The 16,003-nt window shown below is 42.2% G+C and overlaps 1 protein-coding gene and 1 long non-coding RNA gene across 2 annotated transcripts; both read left to right on the plus strand.

Moving 5' to 3' along the window:
- The first annotated feature begins 579 nt into the window (after positions 1-579).
- Positions 580-8,784, plus strand: LOC124000886 (cytoglobin-2-like). Its single transcript, XM_046307568.1, has 3 exons — positions 580-891; positions 7,500-7,731; positions 7,819-8,784. The coding sequence occupies exons 1-3, from the start codon at positions 749-751 to the stop codon at positions 7,975-7,977; spliced, it is 534 nt and encodes a 177-aa protein (XP_046163524.1). The 5' UTR covers positions 580-748; the 3' UTR covers positions 7,978-8,784.
- A 721-nt stretch (positions 8,785-9,505) lies between these two features.
- Positions 9,506-15,318, plus strand: LOC124000393. The gene is made up of 4 exons (XR_006832596.1): positions 9,506-9,877; positions 11,157-11,265; positions 11,811-11,854; positions 14,214-15,318. It is a non-coding gene; the product is annotated as an uncharacterized LOC124000393 (long non-coding RNA).
- Positions 15,319-16,003: the final 685 nt, after the last annotated feature.

Here is a 16,003-nt window from a genome sequence, read left to right on the forward strand (position 1 = left end):
ATACAGCCTGGATTTGAACCAGGGAATGTAGTGACACCTCTTGCACTTAGACCACTGCGCCACTGGGCTGAATTTATTAGACGTGAATGAGAGGCTTGTAAGAAGCATGACTCTTTGGAGAATTGAATTCATCATTTGCTGGTCCTGCCTGCTCTGGGCATTACTTACTCAAATGAATGAAATTAGTCAAAAGATGTGTTATTTTGACTGAATGAGTTGAAACGATCAGGAGCTTGCAGGGATTTGTAGTCTTGTATGATGTCTACTTTGGTGCTAATGAGCTTTTTTGATTATTTTCACAATGCCCTAAAAATCTGAATGCTTTTCCTCTCAATATCCCCTCCCATACACACACACACAAACATGAAGCATTTCACTACACCCACAATAACATCTGCTGAACATGTGTATGTGACCAATACAATTTGATTTGATGAACACACAAAAATAGAAAATAGGCAAGTACCAATTTGGGTGGAGAGGGAGAGGGGAGAGAAAGAGAGAGAGGGGGAGAGGTGTGTGGCTCCTCCTCACTCTGTGTGCGCTCTCTTCCGCTCGCTTTTTAGTGTGTTCCTCATTCACTCACTCAGAAAAGGTTGAGAGAGGGTCTCTCAGCAAGAGAAGGGTAATAAAAAGGGGATTGTTTGAACAGAGAGACTGTGTAAACAAAGGGAACTGGGTTGTGTTCTTGGGGACTCTTATCACCTGTCTACAACACACCACTCCTGCAGCATTATAGGACTCCTGGATGGAGAGGCAGCAGGGAGAGGTAATGGCAGATCGCCTGGAGCGCCTAGATCCCCTATGTGACTCAGAGAGAGAGATGATCAAGGACACCTGGGCCAAAGTCTACCAGAACTGTGATGATGTCGGGGTGGCCATTCTCATCAGGTAAACTTTACCTATACTCTCTTTCCCTCGTTTCTTGCCTATAACATCTTGAAATTGTCAGTCTAGATACACTGAAAAACTTGCCTAGGTGCACCCATTTCCATTTGGGGAGTTATGGAGGGCTGATGACAGAAGAGCTGTAACTTACTGAATGCTGACTGTTTCAACACTGCACACACAGCACACATTGCTGAACAATATAGCAAACACACACACACACACACACAGAGCTGGTGATTGCAGTCCCCTGACCAGTGGCAACAGCTTCTGCCACCACAGGGAGCAAAACTCTCAGCAGCATCTTGTTATCATAGGGATGTTCAGGGCCTCAAAGAAGGCTGATTTTAGAACCAGGCTAAAGTTTGCTTCTCCTTAATTATTACATTGCCAACATGGAAATTGCACATGGCTCCTTATCTTGCTCACTGGTTGTTTTACCAAATTGTGTTGCAATAGTTGAGTGTAATAAATAACAATGTTCTTGCAACCTAGATTACAATCTCTCCGTGACCCTTGCATGATCCCCACTATAAATGAAGGGAACTGAAATTAATTTTAACAACGTGTGAAGATTGTAACATGATGATTGACTTGACTTTCATGCTCTCAGTCTGTTAGAGAGAGCGCCATCACTCATATCTGAGCTATTGCATCTCAAATTGGCTCCCTTCCTATCAGTTGGCAGAATCAGAGGGGAAAGCGTGCAGCTCAATCCATCTTGCTGCTTATTCCAATCTGACATATTTTGCTCTGCAGGTGCTCCCTCTGAGGGCAGATCATGTTTCACATATCTGCAGAACAGGGATTTCTGACCTGACTCACTGAACCCTCACAGGGACGTCTCTGTCTAATCCCTCATTGAGCCCCGTGAAGATCAGTGATCAGGGACACTCCCTCCATTCATCATTACATAGTGGACAGGAGGTCATTATACTGTATCAAACCATTAAAAGTCAGATAGCTTTGGGTATACTACCATCCATGACTTACTGTATATATATATTACAGCAGACAAGCAGTAGCTAACCTCTGTGACCATTTGTGATGAGCACGGTCTTTGTAGTGGTTATGTTTGCACCATGATACAGCATTGCCCCTCACGAGTCAATAACTACATACCAAGAGAGTTTTCATCTATATTTTTCATAGACTTCTATTTACCACCACAAACTGATGCTGGGACTAAGACCGCACTCAATGAGCTGTATAGGGCCATAAGAAAACTAGAAAATGCACATCCAGAGGCTCCTAGTGGCTGGTTATTTTGATGCAGGAAAACTGAAATCTCTCTCACCTCATTTCTACCAGCAGATCTTTATTAGAAGTTTTAAAAAATTCAAAGCTACAGAATTGTTTCACTGGCACAGACTGGGGAGGAGTTTATCACATCAGTCTCTGGATTACAGGCAATATCCGCACTGAGCTAAAGGCTACAGCTGCCGCTTACAGGACTAAGAATCCTACTACACCAGCTCTGTTGCTCGTCGGAGGTGGCAGGGTTTGCAAACTATCACGGATTACAAAGGGAAACCCAGCCACGAGCAACCCAGTGACGCAAGCCCCCCAGCGCAAGCGCTGACCAGCTGGCAAGTGTCTTCACTGACATTTTGAACCTCTCCCTGAAACAGTCTGTAATACCTACATGTTTCAAGCAGACCACCATAGTCCCTGTGCACAAGAATGCCAAGGTAACCTGTGTAAATGACTAGCACTCACATCTGTAGCCCTGAAATGCATTGAAAGGCTGGTCATGGCTCACATCCACACCATCATCCCAGACACCCTGGACCCACTCAAATTCACATACCTCCCCAACAGATCCACAGATGACGCAACCTCTATTGCCCTTTCCCACTTGGACAAAAGGAACACTTATGTTAGAATGCTGTTCATTTACTATAGCTCAGCATTCAATACCATAATGCCCTCCAAGCTCATTACTAAGCTAAGGACCCTGGGACTGAACACCTACCTTTGCAACTGGATCCTTGACTTCCTGCCGGGACATCCCCAGGTAGTGAGGGCAGGCAACAACACATCCGCCACACTGACTCTCAACACAGGGACCCTCAGGGTTGCGTGCTTAGTCCCCTCCTGTTCTCCTTGTTCACCCATGACTGTGTGGCCGTGCACGACTCCAACACCATCATTAAGTTTGCCGACGTCACACCATTAAGAGCATCTTGACTGGCTGCACACCACTTGGTATGGCAACTACTTGGCATCCGACCATAAGGCACTACAGAGGGTAGTGCGGACAGCCAAGTACATCACTGGTGCCGAGCTCCCAGCCATCAAGTACCTCTATACTAGGCTGTGTCAAAGGAAGTCCATAAAAATTGTCTAAGACTCCAGCCACCGAAGTCATAGACTGTTCTCTCTGCTACCGCACGACAAGCGGTACCAATGCACATATTCTGGAATCAGCAGGACGCTGAACAGCTTCCACCCCAAGCCATAAATCTCCTAAATAGTTAGTTAAATAGTTAAAAGGACATCATCTTGGTCATAAATTGCAATGCTTTCATTTGATGCGATATTTTAATACCGGTACTTAAATATCTTAAGCCTCAAATTGCTCTGAGGCATTCCAAATGCCTGTAGTATTACATGGTGACATGGAACACTTACAAGGAGCAAACTTTAGCTGTCAAGGGGTCTTTGAATCTTTGGCATCTTTGGAGATTTGAAGGCATGTTCAAGTATAATGTTAAACCTCAAACCTCAACTGCTCTCTCTCTCTCTGTCAGTTTAATACTAAAAGCTATGCGTGGTTAATTTATCTATCTAAATAACTAAAATATCCCATGTGAAATACCCATAGCTCTTTGAAAGTGTTGCATCAGGGATGCATCTCATTGTAACACATTCCAGGGTATACATATGTAGTTGCATTTGCATTTATCAAATACCTATACAATTTCCACTCAGGGCAAGTATGTCACATTTAGAACAGCCGTACAACTATCTCGGAAATGAGCCCTATCCCAGAGTAGGATTAACAGGCTGATGATTATAAAACACTAATGAGGCTATTTATATGCAGCCATCATAGATCAAGGGAGAGATTAAACACCACTGTCTTCACTACTTATGAGTGAAACAGAGGATCTGGCTTTACAATTGAAAGTCATTGCATATACCCTCCATTTTAAGCAGAAGAAAATGAGACACCCCCTCCTTTGTCTTCCTTGTCTGCTTTCTCCCAACACTTGATTTCACAGGTGAAGGTAGTGAAAGCCATGTGCTTTCATCGAAACACAATGGCTTCCCCATAAAGCTTCCATTTTCTGTTATGGGTTTCAAAAGGATAGAGGTATGGGACATCTGGAAAAGATACACACAGACAGCTGTATTGTATCTGTCCTGGTCACTGTAGGCTGTAGTTTATTGCTCAATACTATTCTCTTTCACAATGTGTTCTCCAGTGTTTAAACCAGTGTATTCCACAAAGATAACCTATTTCATTATTGGAGTAATTCTGTTTTTATATGGTAGAGAATTAGATGCGTGGTACGTAAGGTATATATATATATATGTCTTATCCTAATACATTGTTTGGGTGTTTACAAGAGCTGACATGAATACACAAATACTGTAGCACAACAATGTTGAACATGAGTGTGGGTGTAGGTGCATCCGGCCAAACCAACCATATGGTATATCCCTATGATGTAGAGCTAATTGTCTCCAACCCCGACAGTAACACAGTGAGAGGGAAGCAGCAGATGAAGTCACTGCTGCCTGAGTACACACAGCCATTCTGACCGTTTATTTCAGTGTGTAATTACACAAGCAACCAACTAACCATCTCAATTTCATTAGCGCACTTCACTGTTGGTCTGCTAATCCTATGGTCAGACATGGAGATGATGAAACACTAGCTTTGTGAGTTTTAGGGGAGAGCTGTGCAGTTTGTATACAGTCACTGTCAGCCACTGAGACCAGACATCAGGGACCACATTGGAAACAAGTGGAATCGTTATACCGTGTTATCGCCTGGGTTGTACCCAGTGCATCTTTTTCCAAATAAATAAATCACCTGGACCAACATGTCTCCTAGACTCAGGGGAACATAGCAGTAGCCACCAAAATGCCAGGATGTAAATAGACCACAATTATATCCTCCTGATTCCTGCTTACAAGCAAAAATTAAAGCAGGAAGCACCAGTGACTAGGTCTATAAAAAAGTGGTTAGGTGAAGCAGATGCTAAATTACAGGACTGTTTTGCTATCACAGACTGGAACATGTTCCGGGATTCTTCCGATGGCATTGAGGAGTACACCACATCAGTCACTGGCTTTATCAATAAGTGCATCTCGGATGTTATCCCCACAGTGACTGTACGTACCTACCCCAACCAGAAGCCATGGATAACAGGTAACATTCGCACTGAGCTAAAGGGTAGAGCTGCCGCTTTCAAGGTGCGGGACTCTAACCCGGAAGCTTACAAGAAATCCTGCAATGCCCTGCGACGAGCCATCAAACAGGCAAAGCGTCAACACAGGTGTAATGCCCGGGGTGTAGTGGGTGAGAAGTCAGGCACAGGAAGCAGAGACTACAGGGTAGTGCTATATCGTTTAATGCACAAAAACCGGTGAACATACACCAACCCCACGGAACACAGGGCGGACACGAAAAACAAATGCCCCAAACACGGGGGACTTAAACAGTCCAGCAAAAACCAAGAACATGGGCAAACCGAGACACACAGACGTGTACACCCGTACACCAAACAATCCCGCACATCAATCCCGCCTGCTGGTAAATAAAGCCTGACCAATCAGCCTAAAATGAACACAGGTGAAACCAATAAACAGAAAGGGGGAAAGGGGATCAGTGGCAGCTAGTAGGCCGGTGACAACGACCGCCGAGCGCCACCCGAACAGAAAGGGGGGCCACCTTCCGTAGTAGTCGTGACAACAGGGCTAAGATTGAATCATTCTACACCGGCTCCGACGCTCGTCTTATGTGGCAGGGCTTGCAAACTATTACAGACTACAAAGGGAAGCACAGCCGTGAGCTGCACAGTGACACGAGCCTACAAGATGAGCTAAATTACTTATATGCTCGCTTCGAGGCAAGCTACACTGAGGCATGCAGCTGTACCGGACGATTGTGTGATCACGCTCTCCGTAGCCGATGTGAGTAAGACCTTTAAACAGGTCAACATACACAAGACTGCGGGGCCAGACGGATTACCAGGATGTGTGCTCCGGGCATGTGCTGACCAACTGGCAGGTGTCTTCACTGACATTTTAAACATGTCCCTGATTGAGTCTGTAATAACAACATGTTTCAAGCAGACCACCACAGACCCTGTGCCCAAGAACACAAAGGCAACCTGCCTAAATGACTACAGACCCATAGCACTCACGTCCGTAGCCATGGAGTACTTTGAAAGGTTGGTAATGGCTCACATCAACACCATTATCCCAGAAACCTAGACCCACTCCAATTTGCATACCGCCTAAACAGATCCACAGATGATGCAATCTCTATTGCACTCCACACTGCCCTTTCCCACCTGGACAAAAGAACACTTATGTGAGAATGCTATTCATTGACTACAGCTCAGCGTTCAACACCATAGTACCCTCAAAGCTCATCACTAAGCTAAGGATCCTGGGACTAAACATCTCCCTCTGCAACTGGATCCTGGACTTCCTGAAGGGCCGCCCCCAGGTGGTGAGGGTAGGTAGCAACACATCGGCCACGGTGATCCGCAACACTGGAGCTCCACAGGGGTGCGTGCTCAGTCCCCTCCTCTACTCCCTGTTCACCCACAACTGCATGGCCAGGCACGACTCCAACACCATCATTAAGTTTGCAGATGACAGTGGTAGGCTTGATCACCGACAATGACGAGACAGCCTATAGGGAGGAGGTCAGAGACCTGGTCGGGTGGTGCCAGAATAACAACCTATCCCTCAACGTAACCAAGACTAAGGAGATGATTGTGGACTACAGGAAAAGGAGGACCGAGCACGCCCCCATTCTCATCGACGGGGCTGTAGTAGTGGAGCAGGTTGAGAGCTTCAAGTTCCTTGGTGTCCACATCAACAACAAACTAGAATGATCCAAACACACCAAGACAGTCGTGAGGAGGGCACGGCAAAGCCTATTCGCCCTCAGGAAACTAAAAAGATTTGGCATGGGTCCTGAAATCCTCAAAAGGTTCTACAGCTGCAACATCAATTGCCTGGTACGGCAATTGTTCGGCCTCTGACCACGAGGCACTATATAGGGTAGTGCGTACGGTCCACTACATCACTGGGACTAAGCTGCCTGCAATCCATGACCTCTACACCAGGCGGAGTCAGAGGAAGGCCCTCTCACTCAGGTTTTTTGTTAACTGACAAACATTTCTTCTGCCTTATCAGCTAGAAGAAATGTGTGCTTTTACAAACACTGTTATCATGTATTTGTATAGCACATGCTTATGCTCAGGCCATGGTTGAGTAAATGAAGCATAACCTGTACAGAACCTGGACAGTGGTTAAACATTAAAAGGGAAAACATGCCCTGCAGCTGTGTCAACACGCTCCAACTATGTTTACTTATAATATCTCACTGGGCCAAGTAATGCACCTCCTTTCTTCTACAGGTTCTTTGTGAACTCCCCCTCCTCCAAGCAGTACTTTCAACAGTTCCAACAGGTGGAGGACCCTGAGGAACTGGAGAGGAGTGCCCAGCTCAGGAAGCACTCCCGCAGGGTGATGAACGCCATCAACACCCTGGTGGAGAACCTCCATGACGGGGACAAGATGGTATCTGTTCTGAAGCTGGTGGGCAAAGCCCATGCACTCAGACACAAGGTGGAGCCTGTCTACTTCCAGGTGAGGAAGAACCAGGCAACATGTTTACACATAACAATTACCCACAGGCACACCAAAGCAAATGTATTCCCTCTCTCTCTTTCTCAGATCCTGTGTGGGGTGATTCTGGAGGTGCTGGTTGAAGACTTTCCTGATTACATCACTCCAGAGGTGGCAGTGGCGTGGACCAAACTGCTGGATGCCATCTACTGGCACGTGAAAGGCGTGTATGAGGAGGTGGGCTGGGCCTCCAGCTCTGCTGTGTGAACCATCTGTCTGTCTGGGTCAAAGTTGCATTCAGTGACTACTGTGGACTCCCGGAGACTGACTACTACTGGGCCTTGGCTTAGGAGGAGGACGATCTACTTCTGACCATTCAAGGGAAGAAATGTATCTTTCCAGAGCTCATAGAATCTTCCTATGTATCATCATGGCTCCCTCCCTTTATCTGTCCCATGCCCCCACTGTGGGGTGTGTTCTTCTGATGGACTCTCTTATGAACGATGGGGTGGTGGTTTGGCTTGACTTTGGTTGGAATGTGTGTGAATGGACATATGTGTGTATGCATTTATGTTTGAGGTAGAGAATAAGCCCAACACAGACTGATAGAATCTTGGATGTCTCTTCAGCTACATTGCCATGAGATTATGTTGAAGATTGAGGATTGGCAGACATAAGAACTATATTATGCCATAGAGACAGTCTAAACGTACACTCTCATACACATTTTTATCTTTACACCAAAAACAGATATACAGGGGAGAGAATGTCTTCTGCTAATCACTCAATTGTTAACCTGCTTTGTGCCTTTCTTTATTTCTGACACTGATATCAAGATCTTTGTTCATTTCATGTGAGGCTTTGTTGGTGTTTCCTGCGCAGTATATTGTATTTCAGAATCCGTCACCCTTCAGAATCAGATCCACTTCACTGTCTCACAAAATGAGAAATAACTTGTGAGGTGTGGTGTCCACATTTAAGCAATGTAAATGTTTTTTTTCATCAATCCCTGTATCTGCATAATAACATAATAAACCAAAACAATGATATCTATAATGGAAATCATGACAAGCATATTATTCTCAATCCCTTGTTTTTCACTGTGAGGTATTAGCACTCCCTTTCCTCCTGCTGTGGCCTACTCCCTGTGAGTCAGCAGTCCTAGCGATAGGTGGATTAGCAGGAGGCCTAAAGGTATTTATACCTCCCATGTCACGAGACACTCAGAGAGTGTTGCTCGGTTCTGAATCCAACCACCTCTCCCTGCACATCATTGATTGTTGTGGGAACACAAGTGCACATGTGGCCTTTCACGCCAGCATCAATAAAGACTTGTGTACCGTATGTGCTCCCCCATACCAACCTACTGTATATAGATATCATTACACAATAGAAGGTGCAGTACCAATACATTAGTATAATGAGTCTGGATTACTCCATGACTTCTATGAAGGTGCAATAGAACTACTAGTGATATGTTATTTACATAAATGCCGAATCTGATACTGAAAGCAATGACATGAACATGAACACACACAAACATTAAGACAGCTATGCTTTGTCCCCAAAATGGAAGCTTAATCTAGGTTTTCATTACATAAATTATTTTACACAAGATCAAGTTCAAGTAAACTCAATAATTCTAGTAGCCTACAAGTGTATGCATTCATTGTTTAATATAAGCTACACACTCTACTCTGTCAAATCCCTGAGACATTACATAATAAAGACAAAACACTCATTATGACTTTAAGCATGAGAGTATGCTACTACAGCAAAATCAGGGTCCATGACAGCGTTTGCAGCGCTAGTTCAACCCACACCACATGAATGGCCACAGCACATAGTGCCACTGTAAAGCTACACTAGTGGCGATGGAGGATTAAAAGGTTGAGCTCAGACCACAAACACTACTTTCTGTTCACCTCCTGCCCCTGCAATAGGGCCTTCTCCTGATCTGAGCTAATCCAACAGGCTAATCTTGCCACTAGCTTGAGAGCCACAGGAATCATTCTACTCTCCCTCAATGGGAGGAATAGTCCCAGTGTTCTAACCCAGCTGCAGTCCCAAGACGGGATACATGTGATAGGACCATGTGCACCACTACGATGGTCCTCACCACTATTGCTGTCATCCTATACAGAAAGTTCTCAAACCGAGTCGAACCGTAAGTACTCTTGTTTTTACTCTTTCTCATCCTCTGCCTCTTGCTCTGGTCACGTTCACTTCTTGAGGGAAAACCTAGTTAATAATACACAGAGCCACATGTATCTGGTCACATGTACAGGTAAGGTTGACAGATTTTGTGAAATGTATCTTGGTTGGTTCGACATTTTTTTTTTTTTTTATAGTTTTTGGTTGCTTTGTACTTACCTCTTATGTCACGGTGTTATGTCACAGAGTGCATCAGAACTGTTAACGGTAGTGTGTTTTGATACTGCCATGGAATTCTCTCATGGGATTTGTGTACTGTTTGTAAGTGTTCTCATGCCCTTCATAGAACATTACAGCAAATGCCTCAATAGCACTGAATGTTAATTATTTGAACAGATATCTAATTACCAATCAAACATGAAATCAAACATTGATCAAAATGTGATTACTCTAAGGGGCAATCATCTAAATGCTATATAAATTCTGCTATATCACTGAAACTATCCTGAAATTCATAGCTTGTCTTCCTCAAATAATACACAATCTTGATCTAACATCAAGTGGATAGTTTCCAGGTTAGCGCTGCGGCTGGATGAATAAAGAAAAATGCATCTTGAGCAGAGGGCTGCTAGTTGACTCTCAGCCCCCTTGGCTCTGCATGACCACTCACACGGCAACGGCAAATAATGTCATGTGGCTGCAGCAACATATCAAGCTCAAAAGCATGGACACATATTCATTATCTGATTATATCAAATTAGGATTCATAGTTTTATCAGTCTTACTGACAAGTCAAGGATTGTAATGAAGCTGCAATATATGCTAACTTCAACAACACTGGATTTGTTACGAATTCCAATTTGTTGTGGCTAACCTAATGTTAGCTAGGCTAGGGGTTAAGGTTATGGTTACTGTTAGGTTTAAGGTTAGGGTTCATTTTAGGGTTAGGAGTTGGGTTAAAGGATTATGGTTGAGGTTAGCTAATATGCTAAGTAGTTGCAAAGTAGCTCAAAAGTAGTAAGTAGTTAGCTAAAATGCTAAAATTGTCCATGATGAGATTCAAACACGCAACCTTTGAGTTGCTAGACGTTCGCATTATAAAGCCCTCCTTTCATTTTTTTGCCTTCAGTAACCTGCTGTATTATGTAACCATACCAAACATAACATACAGTATTATACTAATTTGAATGTCTCAGACAGAGTGACTATATATTAACACATTTTATCAGTCTTACTGGCAAGTCAAGAATTATAATGAAGCTTCAATGTGCTAACATCATCTCCCATTTCAGGTACAATGTTGATGATGCCAATGAGGTGCCCTACATGAAGAGCAATGGAGTCGACCCTAAGAAATAACAACGCTCACAGCAGATGTAGCTCTAGTCTACAGTCTACATGGTACATAAAAGTAAAATAACAAGTAGCCTACAGAAGTGAATGCTGTCTGATATTTCAAGATGTGGAAAGGAATGCAAGAGGAAGGGAAGAGAGAGGGTGGGAAAATGGAACATGTGGCAGAAGTAGAGATGCATGAAGTGAGAAGATGTATGCCCGTTCCACATTTAGCTTTCAAGTACTCACCACTATGCTGCTCCCACTAAATGATTTAGTGGCAGAACAACAATCCATCAGCTCTGTGGAAGGTTATTATAAATGCATTACCTCCCCAAGCCTACCAGTTCAATGGAGTCGTGCAGGGCCTTATAAATATGGGTCAATAAAGGGACACACACAAAAGACTCAGGATGAATGAAATAGGCTTTATTGTTTTAGTGTGAACTTTCACCCTACCTGTGCGTAGAAGCTCTCAGATCTGAGGCGGGTCTTTTCAAATGAAGAGACGTGAGTTTATTCATTTATTCATAGCATGATATCTCCCTAAATGATTAATGTCTCCCCGCATGTAAGCTTTTATGCGCCCTCTTTTCTCTCTTTTCTTCCAGACACGAACTGAAGACAGGTCTTCACCTTGATGGCTACACATCTGGTGAGTTCTCTCAATGGCTGCATTCTATGTCTCAAACTTAAACACCAGAAATGGAAAAGTACTACTGAATTACTACTCATTACTACTACCTGAGATCTACACAAAACCTACTGGTTTTACTACTTGATTGCTATTGAGATGTGTAGTAAACCAGCAGTGATTTATGTAGTAATTTAAGTAGTAATGAGTGATCCATTGAGACATTTCACTACTGGTGAACACTACATATTTCCTATTCAAGTCAATATATAATTCTTCCTTGATGACTACTGAGCTTTTGGGTATCTGCTACTTAAACTTCTTCGGGATCGGTGTCCACAGGACAGTTGAGCTAACATAGGCTAATGCAATTAGCATGAGGTTGTAAGTAACAAGAACATTTCCCAGGACATAGACATATCTGATATTGTCAGAAATCTTAAATTCTTGTTAATCGAACTGCACTGTCCAATTTACAGTAGCTATTACAGTGAAATAGTGCCACACTATTGTTTAAGGAGAGTGCACAGTTTTATTATTTATTAATAAACAATTTAGGTACATTTGGGCAGTCTTGATCCAAAAACTTTACATAAATACAATGGTTCAATGGATTCGTCTAAAACTTTGCGCGTGCACTGCTTCCATCTAGTGGCCAATATCGAAATTGCACCTGGGATGGAATAATACATTATTGTCTTTCTCTTGCAAAGATGATGGTACCAGATCTAATGTGTTACATTCTCCTATATTCCTTTCACATTTCCACAAACTTCAAAGTGTTTCCTTTCAAGAATATGCATATCCTTGCTTCAGGGCCTGAACTACAGGCAGTTAGATTTGGGTATGTCATTTAAGGTGAACATTTTTCAGATCCTCTTTTTTTGTGGCAGCCACGTTTCTCCACCACGTAATCTTTTAGAAAATAAAGACAAGCAACAGAGACAACAAAATATAAGCCATTATCAATAATTTGCTGTCAGAGATCATAAGACAACACAGAAAAACATTTGCATACAAACACACATACTTATTAGCTAGCATGACGAAAACAGAGGCTACATAGCTACATTCCAATGGGGCTAGCAAACAACTAGGCTAAACACAACACTGTTTTGGCTAGCATTCTTTTTGATGTGGTAAAAAGTTATTTAAACTGCTAAACAACAACATGAAACTATTCAGAAAACATAAACAAGAGTTAAACTTACAGATGGTGCCAGCATAAAGGCTATGAAAGACAGGATGGAGAAGGATGGAAAATGATTACATTCGGAATTGTCAAAAACAGTAGCTAGCCAACAACATCCAACTACTTCCTGTTTTGCCTTCATCTGCGGTTGCGAAAAGCCTGTGTAATCTGGCAATAGTTTTGAAATTACTTATTTCCTACCAACATCAAATAGTAAAAACTATACCTGATTACTATTGAAAACCCTGTGTGGAAAAGCTGTAGAATTTTGACTACATATTTACAACCTTTATCATGTAGTAAAAAGCTCTACCTGATTATTACTGTAATAACTACTGTTTTCATGCTGAACACTACAAAACTCTACTTGTGTATCTTGAGTCGTGCATAATCTACACAATCCTTACAAGTCTCTACATAGTCACTACTGCACGAATAGGTTTTGTGTAATAATTCAGTAGTACTTTTTCATGAGGGCTAATTTAACCAGTGGTGTAAAGTATTTACAGTAAGTAAATTTTGGGGTATCTGTACTTTACTTTACTATTTATATTTTTGACAACATTTACTTTTACTTCATTCACTACATTCCTAAAGAAAATAATATACTTTTTGCTCCATACATTTTCCTTGACACCCAAAATTTCTCATTACAATTTCAATGCTTAGCGGTACAAGAAAATGGTTCAATTCACAGACTTATCAAGAGAACCTACCTGGTCATCCCTACTGCCTCTGATCTGGCAGACTCACTAAACACAAATGCTTAATTTGTCAATTATGTCTGAGTGGCGGAGTGTGCCTCTGGCTGTCAAAAAATAATACTAATAATAAGGAAATCGTGTCATCTGGTTTGCTTAATGTAAGGAATTTGATGTATTTTTACTTTTATTCAAGTATGACAAGTATACTTTTTGCATCAATGTACTTAAGTACATTTAAACCCAGATACTATTAGACTTTTACTCTCAAGAAGTATTTTCTTGAGAAAATCACTTTTACTTGAGTCAATTTCAATGAAGGTATCTTTACTTTTACTCAAGTATGATAATTGAATAGTTTTCCACCTCTGAATATACCACTGCTGATTGAAGCTCCTTGCTAACATGTTAACTCCTGTGCTTTGGGTATTTTTCCAGTCTAGTTTGACAGGCATATAACCTAAACCCCAAAATGGATATGTTACAGACAACAGCAGCAGCTCCATCTCAGTCATCTGGAATTGATGCAGCTGGCGCCATTGTCTCTCCAGTGTTCAGAGACTGTGCATTGCCATGTGAAAAGCATCTGGAATTTATCACATCTTCAATCCCCCATCTGTCCTGCAGATCCCTCTAATGTTAGAGGAGTCCCAGGAAGCCTCCCTCCTCCTTCTTGAGGCAGGAGAATTCAATTTCTGGGAATGAAACCTCAACCAATAACATCTTGGTGGAGCTGAATCTACAGTCCAACATCTTGGTTTATTGTGGGTTTCTTGTTTTGTACAGTTGGACGTTTTCTTAAGGCTTAAAGTAGGCCAATGGTCAATGTAAAACTGTTGGAAAGTGTTCCGTGCCTCAACAAACAGTTGTTTTTTTTATTGTCATTTTTTGTCTGAGCAAATAGGGCTGTACAGATTTGTGTCCATTGAGTAAATTATAATGGCTTTTAAAGAAGAGGCAGAACTTTAAAATGATGCACTTTAAATGGTAGGATGTTTTTGGTAATCTTTCACATTCCTAAAGTGACCTAAATCTTGTTTTGACTGAAACAAGGAGCTTTGGATAAGCAATATATTTCAAATGAATCGCTTGAACCCATAAATATTTGACCAAATGTCAGAGAACATAAATGTCTTGTCGTGAAGATGTGTGTGCCATGGCTACTCAATCGAAAGAGCAATGGAGAGAGGCATCAGTTTTGTACCTCTCTGTCAATCCTCTCCAGTCACAATGCATTGCTATGTGATGAAAGAAAGCATGCAATGAATCACCTCTTCCCCTACACCTTTAGCATCCCGTTGGTCCCATTAAAGGAGCAACAGTCAGAAAGAGGTGTGTTACTAGTCTGCCTGTGTTCAAAACACAGCTCCAACTTTACTTTACATTTTTTAAAGCAGCTAGGTGTCACCTTAGTAAACGTCTGTGTTGAGTCAGAGCTTGGTGATGATGGTGGTTACTGGTAGGACGGTTTGTTACAGAATCGACTTTCCTTTGACATGTCATCTTACAACCTGCTTCTTCTCTCTAAAGCAAAAATGATGTATGTTCTTTGCTCTCCCCACCTGATCAAATAAAGAGATTGGAAAAATTTATTTAGTTTGTACGTACTTTTATGGCTTGGGGTTTTAATTTTCCCTTGTTGTAGAATACGTACTCCCAAATGTTGCATTGTACGTACTGCATGATGACCATTACTGTATTACCACTTATAAGAGACCCTTCAACATGTAACATACACAGTCTGAGATATTAAATGGCATCATGCTTGTTTTTGTAACCACTCCAAACAAGAAGAATTAAGCAGATACCTCAGCAAGAGGTCACCTGACCTCATAAGGATAAAACAGAGATCATTCCACTCCACGGTATTAATCCACAAACGTGAGCAGGTAAATATAGCTCTGCTGCTGACACAACAGCCTTGTGTTATTTACTTCCAATCTCACCAGCCGTCAACATGACAGTGGTTACTATCAAATCATTAGACTGGCAAATGATCCCACAAATTGATTGAAGGACCTTGAAAAAGGTCCATAAAGAAGTGTTTTGGAAGACGCACGGCTCTCGACCTTCGCCTCTCCCGAGTCCATACGGGAGCTGCAGCGATGGGAAAATACTAACTAGCAATTAGATACCACAAAATTGGAGAGAAAAATGGGTAAAAAAACAACAACAAAAACAAGAAGAAGCCTAACGAAAACACCTATGGTGTTACAGGCAACACAATATTAGCAAAGATAATAACACCAGTTTCATGACAATGGCAAGATGTTCCTG

The sequence above is a fragment of the Oncorhynchus gorbuscha genome, linkage group LG16, assembly GCF_021184085.1.
Source record: "Oncorhynchus gorbuscha isolate QuinsamMale2020 ecotype Even-year linkage group LG16, OgorEven_v1.0, whole genome shotgun sequence".
NCBI lineage: Eukaryota > Metazoa > Chordata > Actinopteri > Salmoniformes > Salmonidae > Oncorhynchus > Oncorhynchus gorbuscha.

What these genes read in the sequence shown, in the direction of transcription:
- LOC124000886 (XM_046307568.1), top strand. Translation starts at nt 749, where the DNA reads ATGGAGAGGCAGCAGGGAGAGGTAATGGCAGATCGCCTGGAGCGCCTA. An exon ending in GGGGTGGCCATTCTCATCAG is followed by an intron (nt 892 to 7,499) that starts GTAAACTTTACC and finishes TTTCTTCTACAG; the next exon opens with GTTCTTTGTGAACTCCCCCT. An exon ending in TGGAGCCTGTCTACTTCCAG is followed by an intron (nt 7,732 to 7,818) that starts GTGAGGAAGAAC and finishes TCTCTTTCTCAG; the next exon opens with ATCCTGTGTGGGGTGATTCT.